A 16,418-nucleotide genomic window follows, 5' to 3' on the forward strand; every position below is an offset into this window, starting at 1 on the left:
CCCGGCTGAGTATTTGCTTTCTATCTTTTTTTTTGAGATGGAGTCTCACTCTGTCACCTGGGCTGGAGTGCAATGGCACGATCTCAGCTCACTGCAACCTCCACCTTCTGGGTTCAAGCGATTTTCCCACCTCAGCCTCCTGAGTAGCTGGGATTACAGGTGCCCTCTACCATGCCCGGCTGATTTTTTTATTTTTAGTAGAAACGGGATCTCACCATGTTGGCCAGGCTGGTTTCGAATTCCTAACCTCAGGTAATCCTCTGGCCTCTGCCTCCCAAAGTGCTGGGATTACAGGCATGAGCTTCTGCACCCAGCCTGAGTAAAGTTTTGATTGGAGGATCCAGGAAAGGCTTTCTATCTTTTTCTATGCTTCAAACTGATTGCTTTACTTCCACCCATGCTCTGTTGTTTGTTTAGCATAATCTCTTATAAATAACATATATCTGATTTAAAAGTAAATGGACAATACTGTTTCCCCACCATCAAATTTTAGTCATTTAAATTTATTGTTTTAGTAAATTTAAATTAGTTGTTCGGATTTTATCATATTATTTTATGCTTTCTATTTGTCCTGACTTCTATATATTTTTTCTTGCCTTCTTTTGGATGAGGTACATTTTCTCTTACTCATTTCATTTGTCCCTTAGATTATTCAGAGAGTCATCCTCGTTTGTCTAGTCCATTAGTGGTTACCTCAGACATTTTAACTTGCATGCGTAACAAAGTCTTAGATTAATATTTCTACCTTCCTCCTGAAGACTGCTAGACTTCAGAATGCTTTAAGTACGACCACACCTTTCTAACACATATACCACTCTTATATAATCCTTTTTTTCTGTTTTTTCTAAACCCTCAAATTAGACTTTTTTTTTTTTTTTTGAGACCGAATTTCACTTTTGTTGCCCAGGCTGGAGTGCAATGGCACAACCTTGGCTCACCGCAACCTCCACCTTCTGGGTTCAAGTGAGTCTCCTGCCTCAGCCTCCAGAGTAGTTGGGATTACAGGCATGCGCCACCATGCCAATACAAAATTTTGTATTTTTAGTAGAAACGGGGTTTCTCCATGTTGGTCAGGCTGGTCTTGAGCTCCCTACCTCAGGTGATCCTCCCGCCTCAGCCTCCCAAAGTGCTGGGATCACAGGCATTGAGCCACCACGCCCAGCTGAAATTAGACATTTTTACTGCTTTTATGTAGGCAACTAGATAATGGCTATTCCTGTTTATGTGCATAGTCTCCAGTGATTTTTCTATTTCTTCATACATCTCAAACCTTCCACCTGGAATAATTTTTCTTCTGCAACAAATACATCCCTTGAAATTTTCTTAATGCGTATTGCTAGGAATGCTGTCTTTCAGCTTCTGTGTTCTGTCAAGGTCTGGAAAGGTTGTTTTTCTGTGTATAAAATTCTAGGAAGACAGTTCTTTTCTCAGCACATTGGCAACGTTATTTCAGTCGCTCAGGCCTCTGTGTTTTTTGTTTGTTTGTTTGTTTTTTGAGACGGGATCTCTGTCGCCCAAGCTAGAGTGCAGTCGTGTGATCTTGGCTCACTGCAACCTCCACCTCCCTGGTTCAAGCGATTCACCTGTCTCAGCCTCCTGAGTAGCTGACAGGCATGTGCTGCCACGCCTGGTTAATTTTTTTTTTTCTGTATTTTTGTTTGTTTTTGAGACGGAGTCTCGCTCTGTCGCCCAGGTTGGAGGGCAGTGGCGCGATCTCGGCTCACTGCAAAGCTATGCCTCCCGGGTTCACGCCATTCTCCTGCCTCAGCCTCCCAAGTAGCTGGGACTACAGGCGCCTGCCACAATGCCCAGCTAATTTTTTTGTATTTTTAGTAGAGACGGGGTTTCACCATGTTGGTCAGGCTGGTCTCTTCCATTGTTTGAGAAGTCAAGGTGAGTTTAATTGCTGTTCCTTTGTCTTTTATCTCTGCCTGCTTTAAATATCTTGTCTTTGTATTTAGCTGTTTGCAGTTTCGCATGATGTGCTTCCTTGTGGGTTATTGGTCGTTTATCTTATTTATAATTGATTAGATTTCTTAGATCTGAGGTTTGATATCTTTCAACAAATCTGAAAAAATCCTCAGCTGTTATCTCTTCAAGTATTTCCCCTCCTACATTTTCTGTATTATATTCCCAAATTAAATGTATATTAGTCTTTTCCATCCCAACCTCAATGTCTCTTAATCTCTCTTTTACACGGTCGTCTCTTTGTCCCTCTGGGCTGCATTTTAGGTAATTTATCTGGAGCTGTCTTACAATTTGCAGAGTCCCTCTCCAGTTGTGTCTAACATGCTCTTTAATCCATATTAAATTTAACTCATAATTCTAATATTTTTATTTCAAGAAGTTCTATTTAAATATTTTCCAAATTTTCTTGGTTATTTAAAAAAGTATTATCCCTGCTCATGTTTTCATGTCATTATTAGTGTCTTAAAACATCTTGAACATTTTTATAGTAACCCAGTGTTGGTAATTCAAGGAGCTGTGGTCTGACGCTGCTGTCTTCTTGTTTCTTCTTGTTCTCGTTCATGGTGCCTTATCTCCCTGTGTGGTTTTGTGAGATTTGACCATGTGAAACTCCATTATTTGAGGTTCTTTGACTCTGGAAATTCTCTGCAGCCTAAGTTGAAACTCAGATCGTCCAGGAGAACCACACTAACCACAGACTGAAGTGTTTTGACCACTAATATAATTTGAAGCCTAGCTCTAAAACTGTCTGAAGAGTGGCTTCTGCTTAAGAATTCTCAAGGAATTTTCTTCTTCTCCACAGCACCAATGTCAAGGCAGGCACATTCCCTTGCTGCCCCCTTCTGTAAGGTTAGGTTATCATTTACCTTTACTGTGAGAGTGTAACCCTTGCACACTCCAGCTTTATAGTGGTATCTCCATGACACTCTCCACTGCTGTGGATCCTTGGCTTCCTTTCCTCCCTCCGACATCCTGAGTGGCTGCCCAAATAGAGCTCATGGTCCCAGGGTTCAGCAGCTCTGCTTCTCACCTCCCTGGTTCCCACTGTCAGCAACATTTTGGCTTCTGTGTGTTGCAAGGATGCATCCACAGTGGCCATGGAGGGTGTGCAGTAAGCCACTGGAGGGATGCAGATCAAGGCCTCACTTAGACCGGAGCCCTGCTTGATTGCCTTTACTTCCTTCCATTTCCAAGTAAGATTTCAGTGTCATAAAAGGGCTTTCTCTACTTAAAAACTGTCAAAATGGTGAAAAACATCAGCTGAGGTCCTCTGAAAGGCCCAATTCCACTATTATAATGTGCTGTTCTAAGAAGTTAGCCATAATTGGACGCTGCTGCATTCAACATATGATTTTTAACCTCAGCTTGCCAGACTGTGGACTCAAGAACTCTAGGAAACGGTAAAGAGGGCCTGGTGCCTCCTGGATGGGAAGTGGCCCCGGACCGTGCCCAACAGCTGCCAGTAGCGGAGCATGTACAGGTATGGGAGCATGGCACGGGGAAGCATCATGAGTACCTCACTGTTAGCTGCCAGGAGCCATTTGTGAGTCCCAGAGTCAATGTGGTGGTACCCGCTTAGCACCATGTCCAGGCAGAACACCACCCCTGTGCTCACATACAATGTGATCAGCACTGAGTGGATCAGCAGGGTGCCCCTGGCCCGGGAATAGCCCTGCCCCCAGATGCCTGAAGTCTTGGCCTCTGCATAGATCCTCCAGAAGCAGTAGGCAATGAGAGCCGTGCAGAGGAACAGAACGCACAGAATGGAGGTGTAGGTAACAATGACCAGGAGGCCGCATCCCTGCTGGGTGCCCATGCTCAGTGGTAGGATGCATGAAGCTCCTTGCTCCTCCAGCTGGGCAATCCTGCCACTTGCTGAGCCAAAGAAGGAATGTGGGGAAGCAGAAGGCCACCAGCCAGATGAGGGCCACTGCCTTCCAGGCAGCCCCGTGGGACATGAAGGAGAGGTAGCGCAGAGGATGGATGACTGCCAGGTAGGTGTGCAGCACAGCAGCTGTGAAGGACAGGATGGTGCTGGTGCAGGCGGTGAAGACAGCATCAGTGAGAATGCCACAGGCCATGCGGCCCAGCTTGCAGCCACCCAGGCTGCTGGAGGAGATAAGCATGTGGAGGAGAATGTAGGCCAGGTCTGAGAGCAGGATGTTGGCCAGGAGCAGGTAGTGGGGCTCCTGTCACAGCCGTTGGTTCCGCAGGATGGTCACCAGCACAGGGGGCTCACAGCCAGTATGGCTGCAGCCAGCAGGCTCGAGGGAAGGAAAAGCCAGTACAGCATGGAGCTGGGCACCCTGAGGTCCCCCAGGCCCAAGGAGGTGTTGCTGGCTGCTTGGGGCATGCAGGGTGTCTTGCTGATGAGCTGGATCAGGGCCGGCCAAGCTGTAGTGCCCATGGGGCAAGGCGCCAGCTCATCCCTCATGCTTCCTGGCAGGAATGGCTGGCTTTATCACAGGTTGTTGATTCTGCGTCTGCCCTGAGTGTTGATCTGCCCTAAAGGGGTCCTGATGGCGCCACTCCTCTGTAGAGATGCCAGGCTCGGGCAGGCCTTAGAATGACTGCTTAATAAAGATTTTTTAAAAATGTGAATTCAAACTCACACCTGGCTTCTTGCATTCCCATCTCTGCGACTGTGCAGCTGCATGTGGCTGGGTAGACATAACAGATCATCCCACTGCCACCATTTTGCAGTCACTGACCCCTCCAGAAGTGTCCCCTATCTCAGTGGCCCCCAAACCTGTCTGCTTGGTTCACAGGGAGCGTGCAATGGATTCTCACCACACTGGATTATATTCAGTATCAGTACTGCCCTCCAGGAAAGGAAGGAGCAGTTGTCTGGAACTAGGATCTCCGGGCTATGGACCTGGTCTGACCTCTGTCCAGCTAGAGGCTCAGCAAATTGGACCAGGCTGGAGGGGTCTGGGCGCACTCACATTTCCTCACAGAGCCCTGGGTGTGGTCTCCAGCTCAGGGTGACCCTGTGCATGCGTGTGAGTGTGTCTTCTACACCCCTTCCGCTCAGGGCTCCATGTGAGTGTTCCGTGCCCCCAAAGCCTCAGCTGACTTGTGGGGTCGCTGTGTGGTGGAAACGTCCCTTCCTCTGGGGAGGAGGAGGCCTGGCAGGCAGAGACCTCACAGGAGCTAGTGGGGAGGAGTGGAAGGCAGGTTCCCCAGGCACCTGGCTGGTGGGGCGTGGGGTGAGCTCAGTCAGGGCCAGTGGCCAGGGTGGCTGGTGGTGTTCGGGGATCCCTTTCAGATGAACAAGCTCTCCCCCTCTCTCGAGGTGCTGGCTGCGTGGCCTTGAAAAACTTTGTTCCGGTTTCTTTATCTGTGAAACACGAATGCCAACCACAGTGACCTCATGGAAACGCTGTGGAAGCCCAGAGGTAAAGGACTCAGCACAGTGCGTAGCCTGAGATAAATGCTGAGTCAATGTTAGCTCTCCCACCTACAGCATCCCACCTACAGCATCCTCCAAGCCCACAGATCCCCTGTCATCACTGCAGAACCGGCTGCACTTGACTGCTGGCAGCCTGAGACCCCTGCCCAACACCCACCGCCAGCCTGGCAGACTGCTCCAGAACGCAGGAGCCGCGTGGGAACAGGCAGGATATTTTTAGGGTCAGGAAGAGGCAGAAATTTCAGACGCTGGGGGTGAGACCACGACCACCGCAGCCCGGGGACCACGCCCAGAACCGCCCCAGACCACGCCCATCGCAGCCCTGGGACCACGCCCTGCGCAGCCCAAGGCCACGCCCGTCACATCCAAAGACCACGCCCAGAACCGTCCCGGACCACGCCCGCCGCAGCCCTGAAGCGCGTCCTCCTCTTAGGGTCTGTTACAGCAGCTGCCAGGAATAGCAGCGCCTGCGTCCTTACGGCCCATGACGGTACAGAAACCAAGGGTGGTTCTGAGAAAGCCCATCTCCCCTTCCGGAGAAACCGCGATGCCATAGGGCGGACCCCGCCTCCCTGCCCCGGCTGCCCTGGCCTGCACACCCTAGGGGTCCCTTGCACTTTACAGATACCCTGAGCAGTCTAATGGACCCCGGGCCGGGAGAGGCAGCAGAGCCCTTCGCAGGCCACGCTCTCTGCGCGAGTGTCCTGTATGCTGCAGGGCGGAGGGCCAAGACCAAGCCTGTCTGTGCTATCCAGCCCAGCAGAACGACCCTCGCCGGCCTTTGGCGTCTTAGAATGGAGATTCCCTAGGAGAGGGGAACTCGTTAAATAACAACCTCTCAGTAAAAATGTGGCTGAGGTGACAAGCAGCAACTTCATGGAAATGGAAAGCGCCTAACTCCCATGGTGAAAGAGCCGCTAGGATGCTACAGAGCCTGCCTCCTGCTGAGAATCATCTGAGGACTTAAATAGCCCATAAAACAATCTCAGAGCACCGCGCGGGTGCTGCCCCGAACGGAACATCAGTTTGGTGTCACCTGCCGAGGTCCCCTATCCGGGCTGCCCTCCTGCGAAAATGCAGACCTGGCCCCTAGGGAGTGCAGGAAGTCCGTTTCTTCAGAAAGGAAGATGGGCTTTCTCAGAACCACCCTTAGTTTCTGCACTGTAATCAACCCCAGATGTGGGGTCACCCTCGTCACCTGGTCACCTCCCTGCTTAGGACCCTGCAGCCTTTAACTCCTCTGCCCCCGTTCCTGTAGTCATTATGAGTCAGGATGGGCCTGCTGGCCTTGGGTGCAGACGCAGGGTGGGTGTGCAGCACAGGCTAATGAATCTGAACATAACTTTGGAAGTCGAATCTCAGCCATCTGTAGCACTTCAAGAGCCTGGGGATGCTGGAGTACCCCTGCCCTCTAGGAAGCTGGAGGTAAACTGAGACTGTAGGCGTGCCTAATGCAAACATGTTTAAACCACAGAATGGACATGCTCCTGGGCCCTACCGCTGAGGTGAGGTGATAGTGACCACCCACAGCCTCACCGTGGGACACCTTCTGTGCAGGCACTGAGCACATCTCACAGAAATGACATGCTGCTCTGTGGGAAACTGAAGCCCAGGGAGGTTAAGTGCCTTGCCTAAGGTCCCGTCTGTGTTATGAAGAAGCCATCTTTTGGCGGGGCGTGGTGGCTTACGCCCGTAATCCCAGCACTTTGCACTTTTGGAGGCTGAGACGGGCGGATCACCTGAGGTCAGGAGTTTGAACCAGCCTGATCAACATGGAGAAACCCTGTCTCTACTAAAAATACAAAAATTAGCCGGGCATGGTGGCACATGCCTGTAATCCCAGCTACTCAGAAGCCTTAGGCAGGAGAATCTCTTGAATCCAGGAGGTGGAGGTTGCAGTGAGCTGAGATGAAGCCATTGCACTCCAGTCTGGGCAACAAGAGGGAAACTCCATCTCAAAAAAAAAAAAAAAAAAGCCATCTTTCCTGAGACATGCAGACCCTGTTGCTATGTCCCCTAGTGGTGGCAGCAGGACAGGAGTTACTCACCGTGGTGCCAGGTCGAGGCTCAGGCAGTCAGAGTGTGGGCAGTGGGCACTGGCAGAGGTGACTGAGACTCCCAGCTGGGCCCCCCATCACACAGCAGCTCCTAAAGGCAGCTGGCAGCCAGGACTACCAGGCTGAAAAGGATTATCTAAACAGGGGTTCTTGGTTTCCTGGCAGCAATACAGTGTCCCTCAGCAACTGGCCATGTCACCTGACCTAGCTGCAGGAGCAGAGAACATCTCCATCCCCGGGCCCTCATCATTGCACCTGGGTACATGCATGTGTGGCAGAGGTAATGCACAAAGAACAGACGTGGCAAATTCTGGGTACCATTTTACATTTTCTTTCACCCTCCAGAACCCTGCCGAGGATCAGGAAATTGACTTCAATATGAGGCCAATTAATTTTCCTAAGGCCACCTAACAAATAAGTGGCAGAGAATAGGCATGTCTCACTCCAAGTCCTGTGTTATTTCCATCCTCACACCCTGATCGGTCAGCAGTCATCAACATCGAGGCAAGGCTCTCCACCAGCAAAAAGATTGTCACTTGCTGACTGATCAGGGTGGTGATTGCTGAAGGCTGGGGTGGCTGTGACAATTTCTGAAAATACGACAGTGAGGTTTGCTGCATTGATTGACTCTTCTTTTCATGAAAGATTTCTCCATGGCATGCAGTGCTGTTTGATAGCATTTTACCTACAGTAAATAGAAATTCTTCCAAATCTGGAGTCAATTCTCTCGAGCTCTACTGCTGCCTTATCGAAGAAATGGATGTAATATTTCAACAATATTCACAGTGTCTTCACCAAGAGTAGATTCCATCTTATTAAACCAATTTCTTTGCTCATTCATAAGAAGCAACTCCTCATCTCTTACAGTTTGATCATGAGATTGCAACCATTCAGTCACATCTTCAGACTCCACTTCTAATTCTAGGTCTCTTGCTATTTCTACCACATCTGCAGTTACTTCCCCCACTAAAGTCTTGAACCTCTCAAAGTTATCTGTGGGGGTTGAAAACAATGTCTTACAAACACCCGTTAATGTTGACATTTTGATTTCCTACCATGAATAATGAATGTTCTTCTTGGCATGTAACATGGTAAATTCTTTCCAGAAAGTTTTCAGTTTATTTTGCCCAGTTCCATCAAAGGAATTACTATTTATGGCAGCTACAGCCTTATGAAATGTATTTCTTAAATAGTAAGACAAAAGTTGAAATTACTTCTTGATCCATGGGCTGAAAAATGAATGTTGTGTTAGAAAGCACATAAACCTTAACCTCCTTATATACATCTCCACCAGAGCTCTTAGGTGCCTTGTCAATGAGCAGTAATATTTTGAAAGGAATCTTTTTTCTGAGCAGTAGTTCTCAACAGCGGGCTTAAAATATTCAGTAAACCATTCTGTAAACCGATGTGCTGTCACCCAGGCTTTGTTGTTGCATTGATAGAGCACAGGCAGAGTAGATTTAGCATAATTCTTAAGGGCCCTCTGATTTTCAGAATGGTAAATAAGCATTGGCTTCAACTTAACATCATCAGCTGCATTAACTCCTAACAAGAGAGTCAGTCTGTTATTTTGAAACTTTGAAGCCAGGCATTGACTTCTCTCTAGCTATGGAAGCCCTAGATGGCATCTTCTTTCTTGTTTTTTGTTTTTGTTTTTTTTGACAGAGTCTCACTTCTGTCATGCAGGCTGGAGTGCGGTGGTGTAATCACAGCTCACTGCAGCCTTGACTTCCCAGGCTCAGGTGATTCTCCCACCTCAGCCTCCCTAGTAGCTGGGACTACAGACATGCATCATCATGCCTAGCTGGGTTTTTTTTTTTTTTTTTTAGACGGAGTCTCATTCTGTCACCCAGGCTGGAGTGCAGTGGCGTGATCTCTACTCACTGCATTTTTTTTTTTTTTTTTTTGAGACGGAGTCTCATTCTGTCACCCAGGCTGGAGTGCAGTGGCGTGATCTCTACTCACTGCAAGCTCCGCCTCCCGGGTTCAGGCCATTCTCCTGCCTCAGCCTCCCGAGTAGCTGGGACTACAGGCACCCGCCACCACGCCCGGTTAATTTTTTGTATTTTTAGTAGAGACAGGGTTTCACCGTGTTAGCTAGGATGGTCTCAATCTCCTGACCTCATGATCCGCCCACCTCGGCCTCCCAAAGTGCAGGGATTACAGGCGTGAGCCACCGCGCGTGGCCTGGTTTTGTTTTCTGTATTTTAGTAGAGAAGGAGTTTCTCCATGTTACTCAGGCTGGCGGCATCTTCTTTCAACAGAAAGCTGTTTCATCTACACGGAAAATTTGTTGTTTAGTGTAGCCACCTTCATCCGTTATTATGGTACATACCTTGTATGCACTAAGGTATGCCTGTACTCATATATTGCCCTTTATTCCTCTTACACCATTTACTACAATTTTTCTTAATGTTTAATGTGTGGTTTATGCCTAACCTTGCTATGAGGATCAGCTCCATGAAGGCAAGGGTTGTGTCTGTCCTGCCCACCAGCGTACCCTCAGTGCCTATCGTGCAGAGAGGTAAATGCCAGACCGAAGATTAAAGTGGCTTGTCTTTAAGACTAGTGGATTTAAACTGGGGGAAAAGGTGAGAGGGAAATCTGAGGCCAAAGACTCAGTTTGAGCAGAGGCCAGGGCTGTGCCATGGCATTTCACGTGGGCTTCCTTGGCTGTGACAGGAAGGTGGAGAGAAGCAACTTAAACTGCAGAGCAACAAGACCAAACGCAGCATCTGCAAGGATAGGGTGAACATCCAGGTAGATGATGGGCTGGAGGAGTCCTGGAAGCAGAGGGCGGTGTCCTTGTGATGGGCCAGAGGCAGAGAAGAGGAGTGCTCCTCCAAAGCCAGGTTCTAAATTGATCAGGAGTGTCAGAGGTATGATGCTTTTCTGGAACGCTCCTGGAGATCTGGGAGATCTTGAGCATATTGACATCTTTACAGTTAGATTTCCAATCCGTATCAAAGGATATTGGAATGTTGCCGCATCTCTTGGTTAAACCTGGATTTTAAAAAATAAGTAATATGTACTGCTAAAGATAAACTAATTCTGACAGCTGCCAGAGCCTCCCAGTATTTCGCCCCCATTTCAATTTCTGGCCTGACCCCCTCTACCACACTGAGCTCCTTGCACGGCTGGGTCTCTTTGGCCCCATGCCCCAATCCCACTTCACATGGTGACTGCTGGCTCAGAGCAGTGCCCAGTCAGTTCTGGGAAGGATAAATATATTGATTGTATGCACCTGGGGGCGCTGGCAAGGATGATAATGGCATTTGGTCCTTCTTCCCGACAGGCAACTGGCCCGCCTCCTGCTCCTCCTAGTGTGCGTAGGCTCTGCTCCTCCACACACTAGCATCTCTATCACCCTTCTCCTCATGGCAGAGCGACTTTTTATTTATCCATTGACTTGAGTGGTGGAGTTTATTTTATTGGATTTTAGCACAGATGTGAAGCCTTTGAAAAGCCTCTTCAGGCCAGGCACGTTGGCTCACGCCTGTAATCCCAGCACTTTGAGAGGCCGAGGTGGGCGGATCATAAGGTCAGAAGATCAAGACCATCCTGGCTAACATGGTGACACCCCATCTCCACTAAAAATACAAAAAATTAGCTGGGCGTGGTGGCGGCACCTGTAGTTCCAGCTACTCGGGAGGCTGAGGCAGGAGAATGGCGTGAACCCGAGAGGCAGTGCTTGCAGTGAGCCGAGATCACGCCACTGCACTCTAGCCTGGGCAACAGAGTGAGACTCTGTCTCAAAAAAATAAAGAAAAAAAAAAAGAAAAGCCTCTTTAGTCGATGATCGTATTTCCCTTCTGACCACCATGTCCACCCCCACTGAAGCCTCCCGGAGGTCCATAAAGTCTGGATGATAATTAAAGTCATCCCAGCGGTCCTGGTCTGCTGTCCTGGTCTGCAAAGCCCTGTGGCTACCCTCCCTGCAGAGCGGCAGCTGCCCCACCTGCTGTCCTCTGCTCAGCACACCCCGCCCATGCCCAGCCCAGGGTCCACCTACACACTGCCCCTCTGCCTGGAGCACTCCTGTCAGGCAGGTCCCGGCCTGTTGGGTTCATTTAACTTTAAAGATTAATTGGCAGGGCACGGTGGCTCATGCCTGTAATCCCAACACTTTGGGAGGCCGAGGCGGGTGGATCACAAGGTCAGGAGATCGAGACCATCCTCACCAACATGGTGAAACCCCGTCTCTACTAAAAATACAAAAATTAGCCGGATGTGGTGGTGTAATCCACCTGTAATCCCAGCTACTAGGGAGGCTCAGGCAGAAGAATCACTTGAACCAGGGAGTCGAAGGTTGCAGTGAGCCAAGACAGCGCCACTGCACTCTAGCCTGGCAACAGAGTGAGACTCGTCTGGAAAAAAAAAAAAAAGATTAACTTATAGCAAATGTTTTGTAAGCACTCTTTTATTAGCACTGTGTCCTATTTATTTGAAATATACTGAAAAGGCTGGGCATGGTGGCTCACCCCTGTAATCCCAGCACTTTGGAAGCCTGAGGCAGGAGGATCACTTGAGGCCAGAAGTTTGAAGTTATGAGTCTGAGAATAGCCTGGACAACATAATGAGACTCTGTCTCTCCAAAAATAAAAATTAAAAATTAAACACTTAGCCATACCTGGCAGTCCCAGCTACTTGGGAAGCTGAGGCAGAAGGATCACTTGAGCCCAGGAGGTTGGGGTTGTCTCCAACCTGGGTGACAGAGACTCCATCTCTAGAAAAAGAAATTTTCATAGCAAACACTTTGTTCTTTTATTAGCACTGTGAAGTATTTGAAATACACTGAGAAACGCAGACTAGGATAAGCAGACACTCATGGACCCATGATCCAGAATTAGCAAATGTTCACATTTTGCCATATTTGCTTCCAATTATTATTATTCTTATTTGAGACACAGTCTTGCTCTGTTGCCCAGGCTGGAGTGCAGTGGTGCAGTCTCGGCTCACTGCAAGCTCCACCTCCCGGGTTCAAGCAATTCTCCTGCCTCAGCCTCCCAAGTAGCTGGGATTACGGGTGTGTGCCACTATGCCCTGCTAATTTTTGTATTTTTAGTAGAAACGGGGTTTTGCCATGTTAGCCAAGCTGGTCTTGAACCCCTGACCTCAAGTGATCCACCTGCCTCGGCCTCCCAAAGTGCTGGGATTACAGGTGTGAGCCACTGTGTCTGGCCTGCTTCTAATTATTTTTATATAACGTTTTATGTTACATATAACTAGATATAAATATATTTACATGTAAACATATATTGCATACTGTATACATTTTTTAACACAGCAAAGCCTCTCACATACAGTTACAGACCCCTTTGTCCCCATCCTCTGGCCTATTCTCTCCCTCCCTGTGCAGTATCCACCCCAGAGTTACCATATCTTCCTCCTGCCCATGTTTTTTGAATTTGCTGCAAATACACAGTCCCTGAACTATATATAGCATTTATTCTGTATCTGGTGTGGTTGCTTCATTCTACTGCTGGCATTTTCCACTCAACATCCTACCTTCTGGGCCAATGTTGTTGCCATTCACAGGCCTAGTTCATTCTTTGAAAATGCTCTGCATCATTCCCTTCTCTGGGCACCTCACCACTTATTTCCCCGCTGTTCCCTGATGGATGCTTTTGCTTTTTTCCAGTCTTACAAGCAGGGCAGTGACAAGGTTGCTAGGTGGAGTCTGAATGTTCACCTAGGATGTTTTTCTGGCAGGAGGAATCACATGGTCAGCAGTGCGAGATGTGCTGCGTTGCCCTCCACGGCATCTCCTCTACACTCCCCAGCAGCGTGTGAGAAGGCCCTGCTGGAGTGGCCAGGGGACCCTCGGAGGAGCCTAGGCCCTCCAGGGCGGGCCGGTCTCCCGTCAAGTGCTGTAAGGTTTGCTAAGTTCATTCAGGCACCACTTTGGAGACAGACCCTCAGCACTGAGGAGGAGGCGGGTTACTGGTTGGATCTAGATGTGTTGCGTTACAGGTAGCACAAGGAGCTGTGTTCCCCGCCTGGTCATGTGGTAGGACAGTCAACTGTCGTCACCATCCCTGTGGCACCAGCACATCTGATGCCAGCAGGAGTGGACAGCCCCACTTCTCCAGGTGTCTTCACCTGCCACTTACTGGAACCTGCTCTGTCAAGGCAGGCCCTGAAGGTTTCTTCAAATATAGCTGAGGCAGGGAAGAGATACTTTGCCTTCAACATCGGTGACCCGAGTCCTCTGGAACTACCTCCGAAGAGTAAGAGCACTTTCCTCTCTCAGACAACATGCAGGCAGGGTAGCGGCACCCCTCACTCTCAACACAGAATGGAACATAGTCTGCACTCCTGTAGCTGATCTGAAGGCATCAGGGGACCATGAGATACCAACCTCAGTCTCAGAGGATAGGTCCTGCACAGGGGTGCGCAGCGTGGGACAGCACCCCTCAGCCCTACCCCTCTGTTCTTCGTGATCCTGCGACAACATCTCTCTGGAATGGAGGGCAGTCACTGCCTTCCGGCAGCCCCATCACCATGGCTGGGGAGGAGGAGGCAGTCACCACAGAGGCCTCAGGGAGCAACATCTCCCACTGCCCAGGCCATCGGCAACACGAGTGAGATGTGGCCTCTGCCCAAGGGTGCTTGCAGAGCAGCAGGGAAGGTGAATGTGATGGTTAGTGGTTAATATTAAGTGTCAACTTGATTGGACTGAAGGATGCAAAGTATTGTTTCTGGGTGTTTCTGGGTGTTGCCAGCAGAGATTAACATGTGAGTCAGTGGACTGGGAGAGGAAGACCCACCTAAATGTGGGTGGGCACCATCCAATCAGCTGCCAGCATGGCGAGCAAAAGCAGGCAGAAGAAGGCAGAAGAAGGTGACTTGCCGAGTCTCCCAGCCTTCATCTTTCTTCCGTGCTGAATGCTTCACACCCTCGAACATCAGACTCCTAGTTCTTCAGCTTTTGGACTCTTGGACTTATACCAGTGGTTTGCCAGGGGTTCTCAGGCCTTCGGCCACAGACTTAAGCCTGCACTCTTGGCTTCCCTACTTCTCAGGTTTTTGGACTCGGACTGAGCCGCTGCTGACTTCCATGCTCCTCAGCTTGCAGACGGCCTGTCATGGGACTTCACGCTGTGATCGTGTGAGTCAATTCTTCTCAATAAATGCCCTTTCACGTGTCAGTTCTGTGCCTCTGGAGAACACTGATGAATACAGTGAGAAAGGTGGCTGGCACACCCGGGGACCCACAGAGGAGGAGAGCGAGCTTGAAAGTCCCCCCTGAGCGCCAAAGGGATCCCCAGAGTGAGCATCCCCTCCCGAGGGGCGGAGGAGAAACAGGACACTCCTGCGGGTCTGGGATGGTGTGGATGGCTTGGAGGGGATGTGGGAGCCACAGGTAAACAGGCTGCCGATGGAGGGAAGAGTAGGTACCAGTCCAGAGTTTGGGGCTGTGATTTTAGCTGATTGGGCCCTTGTAAGACAGTTTCACGATGCCACCTGGTGGCAAGCTCAGAGCAACTTATTCCTGGAGAAGAGGGACAGGAAAAATTCATCTGGTGGTGACAGCGCAAGGAGAAGAGGAAGGCACTGTCTGGTCTGGTATGCAGGGCAGGGCATGGGAGAGCACAGACCCTTGGCACCTTGAGCCTGTGGAGGGAGGCTGTGGGGGTAGTGGTCACCAGAGCCCTTCCGCTGAGGCCCAGTGCTGCCCTGACCCTGCCTGCGGGTCACTGTGCCACTGGGTGATGCCGGCACCGTGTCTGTGAGGGGGAGTTCAGGGGTGGCTGTGAGGCCTGATGGCACTTGCCCCACTGGGTGCCCACAGCCTGCCTGGAGTCCCTCTTCTGCTCACAGCACTATAGGCTGTCACTGGGAACCTCCTACTCTGTAGGCCCACCCAGCTTGTGACTGTGGCAACCCTGTCCCATATCCAGACTAAACAATATCTGTCTTCTGCGCTCCCTTGGGAGCAGCTTGGGCCAGGCAGGTGGGGTCATGCTGAGGGCCAGCAGCAGGACAGAGGGGCAGGTGGCCGGCAGGCCCGCCCACACCCATGCTCCCCGCATGAGGTGGGTTTTCCTTGGCTTCAGGCTCCTCGTCTCAAACTGACAATGCGCATCATTGTGAGGGGACATGTTGTGGGAGGTGTGGTCCCTGGATGCCTGAGGAACAGCTCAGATGGTGGGCAGTGCATTCCAGCACCCCAGCTCTCCAAAGCCCCTTTCACCTCCCTGAAGACAGTGTTCCTGCAGCTTCCCGGGGCCAGGCCACCTTTGTCCTCAGCCACTTGCCTAGTGTGTTTCGGCCCCACCCAGTGTCACCCACCCTGTGTGACACTTCCATACCCCACACTGGGCGCCTCCTCTGTGGCCACCCTCAGGCTTCTTGCCTTGCCCACCCCTCCAGCTTCCCTATACAACTCTCAGTCTCATCCTCTACACCTCTGGCTGTATTGGGGAGGGGCACATTACTTTTTTCCAGTTTTTTAAAATTGTGGTAAAATATACATAACATAAATTTGTCATTTTAACCAGTTTTAAGTGTGCAGTTCAGTGGCATGAGGTACGTTCACACTGTAGGGCAGCCATCACCACCCGTCCATCTCCAGGACTTTTTCATTTTCCCAGACTGACGCTCTGCCCCCATTCAACACAAATCCCACATTCCCCTCCCTCCAGCTCCCACCATTCTACTTCCTGTCTCTAGTTCTCTGGCCTCTGGGGCCTCTTGAGACATAACTAATGGGAGTGGAGCCCCGTAGTGCCTGTGCTGATGTAGCTGCCTTCTTTCACTTAACATAATGTCTTTAACGTTCAGCCGTTGTATTACGCATCAGAATTTCATTCCTTTTTAAGGGTGAAGACTATACCACATTTTATGTATCCACTCATCTACACATGGACGCTTGGGCTGATTCCCCCTCTGGGCTTCGTGAATGATGCTTCTAGGCAGACAATTGTCACTTCAAGACCCTGCTTTCAATTCTTCCAGGTGTATACCCCGAAGTGGAA

The 16,418-nt window shown here is 50.0% G+C and overlaps 1 protein-coding gene across 1 annotated transcript; it reads right to left on the reverse strand.

Moving 5' to 3' along the window:
- Positions 1-3,358: 3,358 nt before the first annotated feature.
- On the reverse strand, positions 3,359-5,716 carry GPR148 (G protein-coupled receptor 148). The gene is given in 4 exon segments (XM_011941707.1): positions 3,359-3,829; positions 3,831-4,195; positions 4,198-4,538; positions 5,538-5,716. Coding segments are annotated over 3 exon segments (1,041 nt in total). The 5' UTR covers positions 4,403-4,538; positions 5,538-5,716.
- Positions 5,717-16,418: the final 10,702 nt, after the last annotated feature.

Source organism: Colobus angolensis, unplaced genomic scaffold (genome assembly GCF_000951035.1).
Source record: "Colobus angolensis palliatus isolate OR3802 unplaced genomic scaffold, Cang.pa_1.0 Scaffold20, whole genome shotgun sequence".
NCBI classification, from domain to species: Eukaryota; Metazoa; Chordata; class Mammalia; order Primates; family Cercopithecidae; genus Colobus; species Colobus angolensis.